We start from the raw sequence: 17193 nt of genomic DNA on the forward strand, positions 1-17193 counted from the left end.
TCATCCCCTGGCCAGCCTCTGCTACGATAGGATAGAAGCCTTTGAAATGGCACAATTGAGGCGGATTTACGACTAGGCATTGGTAATTACACCCACCATAAATTTTATAGCCGAGGTATACTCTGGGCAGTCGTATCACCATGTGGCTTCTCTTGTTATGAGTGTGCGAGAGAGTGAGGGAGATCTGGGACCAGAGGAAAAACTAAGCTTTATAATGTTGCATTAATAATTCAGTGCTGAGTCCAATGTGATTTTAGCCTTATTATAGAAAGCTAACTTTAAGATGTTTTATCCATCCCACCCTCATTTCCTCTGTCGCCACCATTTCTCAATGAAAGACACGCTTGTTTACCCTATCCTTCCCTCGCTGCTTCTTTTCTTTTCTACTCTTTTTCTATTCTATTCTTTCTTTCCCTTTGCTTCTCCTCTTTCCAGTGAACCCTAATTACAATGGAGCGGAACCCAAGCGGTCTAGAACTGCTTACACTCGCCAGCAAGTCTTAGAATTGGAGAAGGAATTCCACTATAATCGGTACTTAACACGGCGAAGACGTATCGAGATTGCTCATTCCTTGGTCCTCTCGGAGAGGCAAATCAAAATTTGGTTTCAGAACCGCAGGATGAAGTGGAAAAAAGACCATAGGCTGCCAAACACCAAAGTCAGATCCTCGTCCTCCACGGGCATTTCCTCCGGGTCCAACACAAGCTCCGCGGCGGCAGCTTCCACCACTAACACCATATCAGCCTCCGAGGACCTCTCCGGACCCGAGCGTGCCGAGGATATTACAAGGTTATAAGAGAACTATTTCGAGGAGAGGAGAGAAGGGAAGATCAAATGACTGATTATTTATAAAATATAATATATTTTGTTTTCGTAGGTATCTTGTGCGTAAAGGGGTTTCCTTTAAGTCCACAGTTATATAAAATGCATGTTATATAGCATGGATTATTGCGAATACCTATGGATTATTTTTTACGAGAAACAGGGTTTAATTTATCTAAAAACTGAATCAATATGATGTTTGTTTGTTTTTCTTATTTTATTTTCTTTCTTTTTAAGAGAAATGTTTTGGGCGAAGCAGGTTATGGACATTTTATTCAAATGTTATTTGTGGGCCTTTCTTTTGCCCAGCTGCCAAGGTGAAGTGCACAACGAATCTATTTATTTCTCACTTGAGAGAGCTGGTACGTTTTTTTGTACTGTAAATGAAAAACACTATCGTGGGTATCGATAGAAAAAAATATCTTAAACGTCTTTGTTTTCTTTTAAAGTAAATCATGCTGTGGGTTATCTGTCGTATGGAAAGGTTAAGATTTTAAATTATCTTTTAGTTTTGTTGTGATGGCGTTGTGTTTAGGCTATTTACAGCAGATTGTTGTGAGATGCAATAAAACCAGTTTAGTGTATTTGTGCTAATTATATTGGTCAATAAAACGTAAGTGTCTATTAGTTTTACCTAGACTTGCGTGGCTGACTTTTATTAATATGCAATGTAGATTAATTTTCCGCGCATAAATAGCGAAAAGTTTTATTTATATTTTTTTTAACAGGGGATGCAAACTTTCATGTAAGTCAAATGTAGGCCCAAAGGGAAAATCGTGTTTTCAGTGCATTTAAAAATACACCATGGTGTCGAATGGGTTTCCAGCATTCTTTATTGCAGGAAATTAATTAGCCATTTTATTTCTGCCATACCTTCTCTAATATCTACAATGCTATCTCTCATATTTGAGGGGTGAGGGTTGTGTAGGGGTTAGTTTGGGTTCTGTACACATCACTTTCTCACCTCTTCGATGAACGAGGCACATAACTCGGGCCTTTTCAGAAGGGACCTTATCGCTCCTCATTCCAGAAGATTCATTACTGTTTTCAACATGGCTGAAAATGTCTCTGAAAATCAATTCCAGTATTCAAAAATGTCCAGCACTGCTAATGTTTCTTTCCGCTATATTAATTTCAAGCGTTTTCAAGCTGACAAGCAAATTCAACCAATTCGTTTTATTTTAGGTAAACTAACAGTAAAAAAAAAAAGGATGATATTCAGAACGTGAAAATATGTCGAAAGTGTTATGGTCTATATTTGTTTATGTTAGTTTAGCTGAGTTTAAAACAAATCTAATTTGCATTCGTTATTATTTAAAATAAATGCTAATTAATTTTGATATATTCAGATGCAATAGAGAATGAAACGAATCAGCTTTACTAAACACATTGCAAAAATACGTGTTATGGGATAAATGTGTAAAAAGGCAAATGTAAAGAGACTAAGGCTGTGAAATCGGTTATGTCCATATTATTATTTTATTTTTTTAAATGTAATGAAGCAATTTGCATGTGGTGAAATATAACCTTAGTACCTCTGTTTTTGAAAGTTCTGATTCAAGCCACTCCTCTTTGTGTGCCATATTGTTATTTTTAAAAAGTGGCGCTAGATCCTGTTCGAAGCAACGTCATCGCACAGAGGACCAAAATCTGCACGCTGTGGGCTTGCCATTTACAATGCGGCATAGAACGCTCCCGCGTGCAAATTGGTTTTAATTCTATTATGACGTTTTTGTATTTTTTTTCAAATGCACAAGAATATATTAAATTTTAAACATTAAACACTTAGCGTGTCTATTGAAATAAACTCTCAAAAATAACGTACAGAAAATAAGGAATGTGTTTGATTAATTGTAAATCGGCATGACTTGAATGAAGATTACACAACGGCTCGCTAAGTGGGGGGCTGAGAAGCACAAAGGAGTGAGCCATTTTAGACCATCAATCAAGTCCGGCAGCAATAGTCAATTGTACTTCTAATGTATTAAGTTGCACAGGCACTAAATAGTGCACAATAGCGTCACTGCAAAATATGTTTCAGCGGATAGTTTGTCCAAACCTAAATGGGAAAAGGCACTGGCCATCGTCTCAGCCTGGCCGTGACTTTGGAAGTCTTGAAAAGAGTAGGTGCAGAACTGCATTCAGAGACCATATGAGAGAAATGAATGCACGCCTAAATTGTAGCATCCCGGCAGCCTCTTTCGATATGGTGTCGCCTCCATGTCGCGAGGCTGAAAAGATACTTTATTGAAGTTTTTGGCAACTAAGAAAAGTCGAGTTCAATTTGCGGACACATTTTCTGTCCCATTAGTTTCATTTCAGCCGGGTCGGCCGACCTCTCCCACCCCTTGACCCCACTGGCTCTCTCAACGTGTACCTTCTGTGTGCACCCTCACAGGCTTCCTGGGGTTCCACCGGTGCTCTTGCTTTCATTGTGGGTTTTTGGTTATATTGATGTGGCAATAGAAGAAGGACATCTGAATGTGTTTCTCCTTTGTTGCTTTGCACCATATGACCTACGAGATCGGTGAACTCTGGGACAAGGCTCTTCTGTAGCGTGCGACCTTGTAACTTTTTCTTTTTCAAAGTGTTAGTGTAGTGATCGAATTCATACGACCTCACTCGTTCGATTTTTGCTAAATCGTATATTTTACAAGTCTCCCAATTCGTATGAATTCGCACGAATGACCTGCCCCTGACCCCGCCCCTAAACCTACCCATCACGTGGGTTTAGACTAATCGTACGAATTCGGCTACTAATCGTACGAATTCGTACGAATTAGCCACCTTTTAATCACTCGTGAATTGGTCGTGAGATAGCGTTGTGCTGGTCCGTAATGTTTACCGTTTACCTAAATGGGGGAAAAACTTTTTTGTTCTTAACAGTTCAGACAATATGAAATCAATATCTCGGAAAAGTGCTTGAAATAGCTTTTTTATTGACTGTTAACTTAATTGCAGGTTTTGTGATATCCAAACTGATGACAACTTTTAAAATACAAAACAAACCCGTTTCATGAGACAAACAGCCTTTTCTCAGAGGGGAGCGCTATACTCCTGACGAACTGACTTTGCTTTGACTGACTTTGGATGTCTGACATTAAACGGAAGATGTAAAGCAGTTTTTCTGTTACTAAAATGCACGCTAAAAGAAAAGGAGAACAAATGTCACGTCTGACTTATGTTGTACTAAACTATAAACAAACAAACAAACAAACAAACTGTATTGTTCAGGAGACACGTAGCCTAGGAAATCATTGCACGTGACTTCTTGCCAGCCAATACATTTTCATACAAATTCTGCATGTATAAATATGTATTAGCTATACTTACAGTCCTGTCAAAAGAGAAACCTAGTTGCACCTCTTTATAATCTGACCCTTAAAATTACTGACCCTACTAACTATTATCGGTGCAACCGAATTTAGTGAGGTTGATTCAGTCGTATTAAATATTATTATTATTTTTACTTAAACCATTCAGTTAACCATTAGATTAATTAGATTAACTAAAACAAAACTTTGACGAGCGTTGGCTATAGAAACATTAATTTTATTTTTTAGGTTATTAATTGTTAATGTATTTTATGAAAAAAGTATCTTCAGACAAACTAGTGCTCTGTGCTGCAATACTTACAATCATATTTTAGTTGCTGATAAATAAGATCTCTAATTAGGTGACAAGTGAAAATAATCACAAACATGCTAACTTTTCTAAACAGTTAGAAAAGTTGTTGAGACAGTATTATAATAGACATTTTCCCACAATATTCGTCATTTAAGAAATGCATCGATAGTTGTAACAACAGTAGGCTTTCTGCAATGGCTCATAATTGATCCCAATAACTTAATTTATGCAGGATGAACAACACGGCGCCAGCATTTGCACTAAGCCCTGTTTTCCAATAGTTTAAATCACTCTCTAAAGATCGTCTTAGCTTATGTCGTAGCCTACATTATTTAATGATGGTTTGTACCGTTTCCAAAACCAGCACAGAGGTCGTTTGTTATAAAATAAATTTAAAGACAGCGTTAAATTACAAATATACGATGTGACAATAGGTCTACTGCAAAAAGGAAAAGAAAAAAGTTGTCCTATATAGCTGTTGTAAGTTACGAAAAAATACTGAATTTATTATTAAAACATGCTTGTAAATAAAATTATGTAATATTTATAGGGAAATTATTTATTATGTTTACACACACACACACACACACACACACACACACATACACACACACACACACACACACACACACACACACACATACATATACATATATATATATATATATATATATATATATATATATATATATATATATACACACACATATATATACATATATATATATATACATATATATATATATATATATATAGTTGTAGGCCTATAATAGCCTACAATATATAATTACTTCAATAATTTTAAATATAAGGCTATTAAGTAAATAATTCAGTTATAATTGAATTGTAAGTATAGTATAATTAAATTAATGTGAGCCTTGTACCAGATGCGAGTGGATAAACTATTAAACTATATTTTGTTAACCATAAAAATCATAGAAGGTTGGACAGCCACGGCCTCATCCGCACTGATGTGAACAGTACCTTATAGGGAGGTGGGCATTTCTTTATGCGTTCATAAATCAAAAAGATGATTGAGGGTTTTGCCCTGCAATACTAGTAGTGCCACACTGCACAAAAACTGTTGTGTTTAGGCTTTTGAACCTGCCCTTGTTGTAAGAAGAGGAAGGAGAGACAAGCAGGAAGAGCACGAAGATCATCACCTCTCTGCAGAAACGCGCTTTTACCAAGCGCGTTATTAGAAATAGCTTCATTAGCCTGTCTAATATTATAATTTGTCGTCTATAGACCGATATAATTAGGTTTAGGCCTATGCAACGGGAGGAATTCTCTTCTGAATACTAGTTACACAATTGTCAATGCCTTTAATATTGGTTTATATTGACTGAAGTGTTTGCAGTTGCACAGTAATGCACATTATTTTACTGTGTCAGTAGTTTTTCCTGTAAACTACGGAATGGAGTTTTATTTATTACCTTGCATGTTCTACGAGTGGTTTTAAGTTCTCGTTAATAATAACTTTTTAGGCATCAAGGTAACGAAGCTTTCGGGGAACAGACTTTATTTTTAAAGTAGTAGCCTACTTGCATTGCACGTCAGATCTGCTTTCGAGCAACCGCCCAGAAACAACTCCTCAGAAAGTGAAGAATAACACTTTACGTGTGTTAATACTGAACCTGACACTGACCCGTTGTAAAGCATACAGGGTCCACCATGTTAATTACTCTACGAGACATAAAACTGTTATGAGAACAGATGATTGTTTCTGTCATAAAGACGTTAGAGACTAGTAATTGCGCAATGACAGGTCATCTGTTGGCCCTGTCGTTGCATGTATGTAGCTTAGTTTTACAACGCAACATTGTTGAGCAAGTTTTGACTTGCTTATTCGTTATTCTAATTTTCATAATCATGGGGAAATCACACATTTCTTAATATATCGCAGGGAAGTATGATCAGCCACAGTTATTTTTAATATTTTTAATTTATTTTAATAAATTAACAACAGGGACATTTACTCAATAAATTAACAATAACAAATGATCACTATAATATCTACCTATGTTCTGTGAAGTATATGCATTGTCATTTTGCCTTTTTATCCTAAACTGCATTTTTGTAAGATAAGTGTCTTCTCAAATCAATTAAGTTCTTAATAGGTTCTTAGCATTTTTACGAGGTCCTGTGTATAAACTCTGTGGTGAACGTCGCAAAAAGCATCAGAGTTGAATCGGGGGTCACCATGTTATTTTCCAGAAATGTGTCAGTTCTTCTGAATATCCGCTCGACACATAAAATACATAATACAGAAGTTTTTCCATAAGATAAACGTCCTATGTGAGAGTCCAACGCGTCTAACCATGCCTTTGACTTTTGCGCTTTTCATATTTTTTTTCCCGCATTTTATGCAAAACTAAGAGCGTGAGCGAAGAAGAGTGTCTGCATTGCGCTCAACATCTCCATAATCTTTGTTCTGATGTCTTGCCCCTTAACCTTTACACTCAATATGACCCCAAATGCTATGCCTAATGGCCACCCAAACTAAAGCAGCCTGAGAGAGGGGACACACAAAAAAAATTGTTTTAAGAACAGATACTTACCACAAACCAAAAATAGGCCTATATAAGGTAAACAAATAATTGTCAAAGTCTGCTTCACGCCGGGGCAAAATCTACATTACCTGGTTTTATTCAAGTAAAAAATATTTAATATGTCTGAATGAACCTAAAAGAAAAAACACTTTGAAAGTCATATTACTCTTATGAGCATAGGAAGAAATAGCATTGCCAAGTAACTGCCAATGTTTACTTTTTAAAGTGTTGGCTATTATATTATTAGTAAGAAAGATAAGTTTCGGCCATTTCATCCACGAATCATCCAACATCAAGACATGTTTGTGCACTCAAAAAACAATTATTTGCCTCAAAAACAATATAATTTCAACAGTTTCTCTCCTAATGCAGTCACACTAGATATTCATGAGAAAGCCCAAGAGATTTGAGTGACCATGTGCTAAATGAGAACACGCCTTAACTCCAGATTAAGTGTCAAACAAACAATCATAAGCGGTAAATGAAGAAACCCCTTTAATGATAAACGTCTTGGGGGCGTTTTGGGATTTCCCAAAAGCAACGTACGCCTGATCTTACGAATCATTTTAGAATTACAGGCTGTTTGTTTCCCCATAGCATTATAAATCGTAGCATGGAAGTCGTCGTAGTCGATCGTTAAAAGGCATGCAGTCACCTGCAGGACAGCCGAAAAAGTACAGCTTGATAGAGTTGTGCTAGCTTCACCAACAGATATATTGTGACTTCCATATATTAGGACACGAATAGTCTATTTTATTTATTTTTCTTTAATAATAATATTCTCAAATACGTAGAATAGTTATATATTTTTTTCCTCAAGAGAAACAACAGTTTTGAACGGAATCTAATTCAGAAACTGAATTGAGCTGGATAATGACATTAACTTTTGCAATATTGACACCGTATGTGACGTTTGGGGGTGAGACTGTGTTGGAATGAATCGACATTGAACTGTGCAACAATTGACAGTTAAACCAAAACAAATGCAACATGCACAAAAACCAACCCGATCTCACGAAAGTGCGTATCTATAGCACAAATCTTATTTCTCGTAGCCTACCATTTATACGCCAAAAATAGTTTTTGCGTGCATATGATACGCAGTTTTCACGTGCATATGATATTGCGCACTTTATGGCGTGTAATACGCACGCACTCCACACCCCTAATCCTACCCAAGCGGTTTACAGTGCATCATTTGCACGCAAAAACTATTTTTGGCGTAATAAATGGCACGAGAAATAAAATTCGTGTTATAGATACGCACTTTCATGAGATCGCGTTGCAGCAAACCTAGGTAAATAAATAATTTTAAAAGGCCACGTTAAACAAATAAACAACTAGGCTACAGGTGGTAATTAAAATTCCGTCGAGTTTTTAACGTCAATATTAAATTATTTATTTATTAAGTTATTTTCGCACAATTTTCGTGATGGGGAGACAAATTATTGGACGTAGCCTACTGGTGAAAGTTTTGGCGTTAGTTCAACATCTTTGGACCTGACTACCACTTGAACAGCACACAAGTTCTGCGTAACAGAACGATCTGCTTGCTGTTTGAAAAGAAGCGTTGCTTGACGGTATAAACACACACACACACACACACACACACACACACACACACACACACACACAGTGTGTTTTCATGTTTTATGGAGACTTTCCACAGAAATAATGATTTGTATTCTGTACAAACTGTATATTCTAGCTCCTTACATTAACCCTACCACTAAACATGACAGAATACTTTCTGCATATTTACATTTTCAAAACACATCACTTAGTACGATTTATAAGCTGTTTTCCTCATGGGGTATTATCTAGTATTATCTTTGTGGGGACATTTGGTCCCCATGATGTAGGATTTACCAGGTCACACACATACCGTACCGTCATTTGAGATCGTTTTAACAGCATGTTGGGAACAGCAGTTGGGAAACCCAACAATGTTTTTTTTTTTTTTTTTAATAAATAAATCATGTAATTTCATACTGGATTACTCGGGTAAGATAGATAAATGTCTGATGAAAGAGAAGAGTGATCTTGTGATTTGTTCAAGTTGCCAGGCAACAAGCTACACGAGAGTCGCTCACAGAATAGAAGAACATCCATTATCACTAAAAGTTCTTTATTTTACCGAGTTACTGATTGAAGCTACAATGCGTATCCTGTTTTTATCGAATTAACCCGTAGTATTTTATCCAGCCTTTGTCAATAAAGTATCGTTACAATGAAGAGTTCAGCGTATAATGGCACAGGGGGCAGTTTGTTAAGAATGCGAGACTGAGCACGGTCGTAATATGAATGAAGGGTCACCTGTGAACATCTCTGTTTCTCTGTGTCAGTCTGCCAGGCTTCCACACATCTCACTAAAGAGAAATGGAGTAATTCATGTAGGCTATAAGAGCCAAAGGACACATAGCCTATGTCAGAGACTGTGCTCGTAGTGAACACACAGACGTCATTTCAGGTCCCAAGGCACGTTTGCAACAAGATAGAATAATCTTCAGTAAAATCCATAATCTCACGTAGCTACATGCAGAGGAAAGCAGTAGCCTACTTTTAAAGATCACCCAGTTTGCACATTTTCACAAACAAACAATAAATTGTTAAAAAGTTATAAATGCAGTTATAAATTCTGTCATTTCACATTGGTTGACATATCTTTATAGCCTAAAAGAAAGATTCCCTTGCTGCAACTGAGAAGTTCCCAGTGTCACGGTATAGATGTAGAATTGTGTATTGAGGCTTTTGTCCAGTCCTCCGGGGTGTCTGCAGTGTGTCTAAACATATGCGGTCACGAGGAGGTCACGAGACGTGCTGCTGCGCCAAAATGATTAATGTCATCTTTTCTATAGAGAAATGGCATTCGTAGATTAACGTTTTCTGTACAACATGGTGAGTGCTTTAAACAGGCATGTACATAGAATATAAATACTAGTAGCCTACTTGAAATCCTATATTAACAGCCTAAATTAAGAAGCCTAAACAAAGACACGCTGGTTATTAAACCCTTGCAAAAGCAACTTGACAACTTTATCTTTGAAGGAACAAAGATTGAAGTCCAATGACTTTTTAGACAATCATTCATAAGGCGTTTAGATGAAACGTTAGAAAGAAACATGAAATGAGCATTTCAACATGAATGCAAATAAGAAGTTATTGACAAGTTATATAGTAACATTTTATTTATGATTTACTTTTTATCTTGAATGCTGAAGTAAAATCTGATGCGAGGAAGTTACGCTATTACTCTAAAAGTCACTGTCAACAAGGCAGCTTTAAAGAAATTGTACCTCATATATGAATTGTATTCATCTTTCAGGTTGCCTTTATTTATTTTTCCCATAGTGGACTGAATTCACCTGATATGACAAGTGCACTTTAAAGAACAATGTAAACTGTTATGAATAACAGAATTAACAGAGCAATCGACTCTATCAAGTCGAGCTCAAGTTTCAGGAGTACTTGAGAGATCTTTCTAAATTTCACTCTTTTTATATAGGTTCAGATTGTGAAGATATAAAACTATCAGAGACAGGCCCATTTGTGTGCATAACCGACAACATCCTTTGTTCATCAAAATCCTTTCGTGGAATTACTCTCTTATTTGCCCTACCCCTAAAAAATAGACACTAGGATAATTCTAGAATTTTTATTGAATTAATCCATTGCGCTGTGCAGAAACAATGAAAATATTATGATTTTATGTAATCCAAAAAGTCTACTTGTGGATAGACAGTCTAAGAAAGAAAGAAAGAAAGAAAGAAAGAAAGAAAGAAAGAAAGAAAGAAAGAAAGAAAGAAAAAAAGAAAGAAAGAAAAAAAGAAAGAGAAAGATTTTCACATTCGTTAAAACTCTTTAATCCGCAAAAAAAAAATCTCCAAAATGTTGGGTAATGTCCTCACCAATTGGAGTTATGGTAGCAAAAGAGCTCGTTGCCTCATTCCCGTTTTTATCCTCTTTAGAGAGCATATCTTTGCATGAAATGGTTAAAGCGATGTTATTATCGATGTTTTATGCATCTGTTTGTGTCAGCAACCACAAGAGCGCAGAAGGTAGGGAGGAATTATAAAAGGGTTGACACCCAGAGCGACCGGCGCGCTTTTGTGAGAGAAAGAAAAATGATTTATTGCCAGCAACGTGGTTCAAACAGAGTTCACTGAGAATTGTAGTGTACCGGCGGAGGCGCTGAGTTATGGTCTTGCTGAGCCACTACATCAAAGATTCCTTTTCAGATTTAGTGAATGGACCCAGCGGCATGAGACAAGGGAACAAACTTACTTTAATTAGAAAATTCCCAAGATCACAAGCGACTTTCAAACAATAAGGGAAGAGTTTGAAATATATGAAAGGCACATGGGGAACCATAAAAACCTGCAGAATATTAATTATAATAAAAAACCCGATAACCGCCTCCTCCACCAACACCGCCACTTCCAAAAAATATTAATAAAATAGAAAATGCATCGAAATAGTTTAAATAGCATTTATTGAATATCTAATTCATATGGAATGAGTACACTTGCATTCCCTGCACACTCGGGCGCAGTAATATTTCATGTTAATAGCGCTGCAGCTCGGCAGAAGCCGGACTTGTAATATGCATAGTGAATGCTTCTATTTGACATGGCTTGTGACAGCAATTCACTGAACTCAAAATAACAAATCGTTCTCAGAAAAAGATTGATTTTAGCGTCACAACCGGAGATGATAGCCCCTATGGCTCTTTGATTATCTTCTTTAATGAACAGTATATGAATGGTTATGATTCGACTAGTTAAACCATTCGAAATGAGAGACAATGCTTTTAAATTGCTGTCATGCTGCCATTTAAACGTCATTGTTTTAATGCAGTCCAAAGTAATCTTGTACATGTGCTAGGATTGAGATGGCCATTATTCAAACACAAACCTGGCCATACTGGCAGGCCTTTCTTGGCGCCTTAAAAACTCATTGAACAGTGTAGGCCTATTATATTAAACATTCCCTGAACAAACTATAAAAAATAAAAAATCCCTGCAGGAGAAAGAGAGTCGTTGAGGCTATCAGTCTTTGTCTTCGAAATACGCCAGACATGTTATTGACAGTACTGAGTGTCTGAGTAAATACTCAAACAAGACACTGTGGAGAGTAAATGAAAAGGGACTAGTCCTTGGATTTCAGTCCTTGTGTACAATTAATCACTAGTGCGAGACAACCGCTGTCCACATGCAGCTTATGTAAAAGGAAGGGTGATGTCTTTTATGTTCATTTCAGACTGGGTAGGCCCTTACTTCAACGCGACTGCTACCCTAAACCTACCCATGGATATCATATGCACGTAAAAACTCATTTTCGCATATAAATTGCACGATAAACACAATGCGTGCTATATAGAGACGCATTTAGTGTGACCGGGTTGGAAATACAGCGATCTGAGCAGGTTAAGTGCAAAATAGCCAACGTTCTGATGGAACCCTCTTCCATTAGCTTAGGCTATATGACGTCAGAGAGGACAAATACTAATTCTGTTGCGAATGCAAGAGTTTTGTGATCAATTTGTAATTATTTAAAATGACTTTTGAAACTTGTTGGCGCTGGGTAACTTGTTGTTTTTAAAGACTTTCCCATTGCCCTAAAATGTCCTTATACGCCAAATCTGGGCTGTTCCTGCTCTTTGTTCATCAAGACATTGTTTTAAATAGTAGACTACTCAGTGCGATTCTTACTACATCAACTTAAAATATTTGTTTGGTACCCGAACTAGCAAATAATCATCTTAGCGACTCGTTTCTTACACTGCCAGTTAATTAAATAAACAAACTCTATCATACCAAAGAATTTTTTTTTTTTGACATGCATTGTCAGTACAGCATTGACAGTCAAAATCCCTTTGTTTGACCACACCCATTGATTCTCTTTATGTCTTTTTCACCAGGTAAAATAAGCAGACATCTCAAAACACGTCGAAAAAAAATATATATAATAAAAACACTATTAGTAGCCTATTCAAAAGATCCATTTAACCCGTGTTGCAATTTCATCACACATTAGAAAGGTTGTTTGTTGTCCTTTTTACAAAACATGCCGATGGAGAAAGACAAATAATGTATATTACAGAAATATTTTATTCACAAAGAAGCATTGCTGGAACATTTATCTACATGGCTATTTACGACAGATTATAAATATTTTTAAAATGTTTTTTTTTTAATGTTAAGACACGTGGAGCTGTTACAACTGCAACCCGTTACATGAATAATTACTTAACTATAACGGAAACAAGTCGATTATTTTAAATACCTACCACAAGATGATTGAAAAGTAGGCTAAGTCAAGGTTTCAAACACTGTATTAAAAAACATTATCACGGAAATGAAGTCTGTATTCTGCTATCCATTGTGGCAAAACTAAAGAGACGCGATCCCAGACTTGCGTGTCTTTTCTCTGTCCAAATGGGTCTCCGACTCCCTCCCACCTCTCACCTCTCAATCACGCTCTGAACTCTTGTCAGCACGGGAACAGGGTAATGTATGAGCCCTGCTCATGGCTTTTCGTCTGTCCACAGGATAATGAAAATTGCGAAATAGTTGAAGAATGCGGAGGAACCCGGAATCGTCGTTTGGTTGCTTTCGAGCACTTTACAACTCAAACAGCGAATGCGCGAGGCTATTGGAGGAGGCCATCACGTGACTACATTGTTTACCCTTGTTGGAAAACAATTAAAGACGCGAGTGAGTGTACTTTTATGTCTTTCCTACACCTTGTGAGATCAATTACTCAACCCGAGTGATTAGGACGGTTAGAGATGCACAAGAATTCGTTTCACGACTTTCACATTAACTTGAACAAGATGTCTTGCAAAAAATCTCATGTTTTTTCTATGGAGCAACATTTCTCCCCTTGTGCTCTACAGGAGAGCAGTTCTGCGTGGAGTCAACATGCTGAAGAAAATTCATCAAAACCTTATGAAGACCATATTTGGAACTTTGAAAAACTCTCTCATATCCAACATCCCTATTCATCCTCTGCGGATGCCAACTATCCTACGAAAGAAAAGATAAACTCCTTGGACCATGCGAATGCTACGGAAAGAGATGAGAGATGCAAGCTGCCAACTTCCTGCTTTCCAAGCAAGAAGTACCCTTGGATGAGAGAGTCACACACACACATAAACTTCAGCTCCATTAAAGTCATGGAATCAGGTGAGAGAACTCGTTTTTGGAGTAAATGAGGCATATTGATTTGTATTGCTTAGAAACACGTAATCTAATCAGTCTGTCATATTTTAGTCGATAATGAATAACATCTGTGTCAGATTTGGTTCTATGTAAATTTAATTTGTCACTTAGACACTGATGTCAATGAATGACATCACTGAGAAGTACAGTTATTAATCAATTATTAGTGTTATCCTTCCTCCTTTAATAGAAAATGGGCCCATAATTACAAGCAACATTTCAATCTTGACTAATAAAGATGGTTTTCTTCTAGTACATTAATGTAAGAATGTGTCTAAAACTGAAGTGTCATTCTGGTCATTTAAGTTAATTTATTTAAATATGTTTATCAGTCCAGTCCATCAAGAACACAAAAACCAAAGCGTCTAAGATGAATGTGGACACGTTTATGGAAAAACACTAGAGTGGGGAAAATATAATCTATGCTTATTGCTCATTGACTAAAACACAATTATATATTTTAAGCATAGGGATTTGATATTGTGTCTAACAGTATTATGATGTTTCTCTGTGAAAATGTCTATAGGCTGCATAAAAAAGAGAATTTCTAAGGAAAGTAATATTTTCTAGAGACCGCCAGTTGTTCTGTGAACTTGATTAAGCTTAAACATTTACTAAGGAGCAGAATAATAAAAAAAAGCCTACAGTGGAATTTTTTTATTGTCTGAGGCTATGCTTTTCTGGGTCACACAGATAAAACTGATTCACTTCTTTTAGCCTAAGCCAAATTCTTACATTCACACTAGTGAATAAGTTCTACAAAACATATTCAATAATTAGTGAGGTGATACAGCGAATATAATGTGCTGGGTGTCAGCTTATATGTCCAGTAATGAAAAGATGGCATTGAGGTCACTACTTGAACAACTTTTTTGATAAGAAAAAAATCATTAGGGAATCTAACAGTAGAACACACGTAATGGATAATTAACTTGGTGATTAGTCTACCAACAGTGGTCTGCCCAAAGACAGTGTTCTGAATTCTAAGCACACTGATTTATCACCGAGGGTTTAAACTTGCATCTGAGCATATTCAAGGATGTCATGCTACATTTTCATCATCCCAGTTTATGCTTCAGAGAGATTATCCTATTCAACACGGTTAAAGGGATAGTTCACCCAAAAATGAAAATTCTGTAACCAAACCGTTCTGGGGCACCTTTGACTTTTTTTTTTACAAACATTCTTCAAAATATCTTCCTTTGTTTTCAACAGAACAAAGACAAAGTTTGGAACAACTTGAGGGTGAGGAAATGATGACAGAATTTTCATTTTTGGGTGAACTATCCCTTTAATAATTTGGGATGAGAGTTCTTTTCATTGTCTAAACTTGAATCAGTCTATTTTTGACAAATCTTGGCCCGGTTCCACGTACAGGGCTTAGATTAAACCAGGATTAGGCCTTAGTTCAATTAGGACATAGCTTTTATAAAATTACCTAAGAAAAGAAAACATTACTGGTGTGCATCTTGAGACAAAACAATGGCACTGACATAAGATAGTGCAATTTCGTTTCAGTTGAAACAGCTCATACATGCACTTTAGTCTGGGACAAGGCTTAAGTTTTGTCTGTGAAACCAGGGAACCAGAAACTCGTGTACCTGAACACTTCTATCCATCTGCATGTTTTCTAGGTGATTCCAGGCACAGCAGTGAAGCAGGAGTACGGGATAGGAGCTGTTCTAACAGTAAACGGGCACGTGCAGCATTCACCTCCGCTCAGCTGCTTGAGCTGGAGAAGGAGTTTCACTTCAGCGCTTACCTGTGCCGCTCACGGAGACTTGAGATGGCAGCGCTGCTGAAGCTCACTGACCGCCAGATTAAAATCTGGTTCCAAAACCGTCGCATGAAGTATAAGAAAGACCATAAGGAAAAGTCTTCTCACTCCTGCCTGGAAACAGGTAACCAGCCCTTTGCGATTAGTGGCAGTGCGGTGGATACTCCAATGCCATTAAAATTCCAGTACCACTACGAGAGACCATCAATGATGAACTGTGCTCAGAGCCACTAGTGAAACTACAGGAAATCCAACAACTAGGGACTTCTGCTTTCAGAATCCAGCACTAAAGAATGACTCACATAATGACAATGACCTCTGCCAACCTCTTTAATAAGTGAAATACAAATACAAATTCTACACAAAATATGCTGTTCTGTTGCTGATCAGCTATTTTCCCCATTGTAACTCTCTCTGGCATGATTTATATATAAGAAAATTGAAGATTTATTACCCCTAGATGATGATTTATATGAAAAGTTAACTTGGAAGAGTTCAATAACCAAGTTCGCTTTGAACCAGATTACATGTTATCAGCTTGTACGTGGTGCATCAGAGTTAGTCTCCATTGTGCATAAACTGCTGTAGTAATATCTCTGCAAAGCACCAAGATTTATTGCACACGGATGTAAGCCCACTTGTACAAGTTTATCTCTTGGGCACAGAAAATACTATTTTAAAAAGGGCATTCAAGACTTTGAATGGTCATTAACATCCGCTCAACTTTTGCAAGTGCGCAACATTTTTATTACTCCCAAAACGATATGCTATTTTTCCCAAGGCATGTGCTGAATCTTTTAACTTGGAATGTTGTTGATAATGGCCATGTTGAATGGCCATGAGTTTGACTTTACAGTTTTATTTTCTGTTTTATACTGAAAGTACTGGTCATTCAAATCTGAATTTATGGTGTTTTGACTGACAAATGAATAAAGCAACAAAACAGGACTCACCCCCTCTGTCACAATGCTATGTCAATGCCAGAATCCTTTCTTTGTTTTGTGTGTGAAAATGACAGAGCTGCAATGTAAAATGTGCATATATTTCTAGTTCTTACCTCTTGGCCATATCGGACTAAAAGCATGTGTTTGAAACTGAAAAGTGGTTGCTTCAAACTAATTAAATCCCTCTGGATAGTTAATAAAGGTGACTGAATGGCATGTAAATGACAATAATGTGTTCATTCTGTTG

At 36.8% G+C, this 17193-nt stretch overlaps 1 protein-coding gene across 3 annotated transcripts in view; it reads left to right on the forward strand.

Annotated features, from left to right (window-relative positions):
* The window catches only part of LOC307146423 (homeobox protein Hox-C4a), a 39678-nt gene extending 22728 nt beyond the window's left edge, over window positions 1-16950 (forward strand). Inside the window, exons 2-4 of one of the 3 annotated variants that reach the window (XM_079850403.1) lie at window positions 436-790; window positions 13901-14189; window positions 15860-16950. In XM_079850403.1, the coding sequence (XP_079706529.1) occupies window positions 436-790; window positions 13901-14048 (503 nt within the window). In that variant the 3' untranslated portion in view covers window positions 14049-14189; window positions 15860-16950. Of the gene's footprint in view, window positions 1-435; window positions 791-13552; window positions 13665-13900; window positions 14190-15859 lie in introns of those variants that run through there. The other 2 variants (XM_079850405.1, XM_079850404.1) reach the window with 2 other exon arrangements.
* Window positions 16951-17193: the final 243 nt, after the last annotated feature.

The sequence above is a fragment of the Squalius cephalus genome (genome assembly GCF_949319135.1).
Source record: "Squalius cephalus genome assembly, chromosome: 18".
Taxonomy (NCBI): Eukaryota; Metazoa; Chordata; class Actinopteri; order Cypriniformes; family Leuciscidae; genus Squalius; species Squalius cephalus.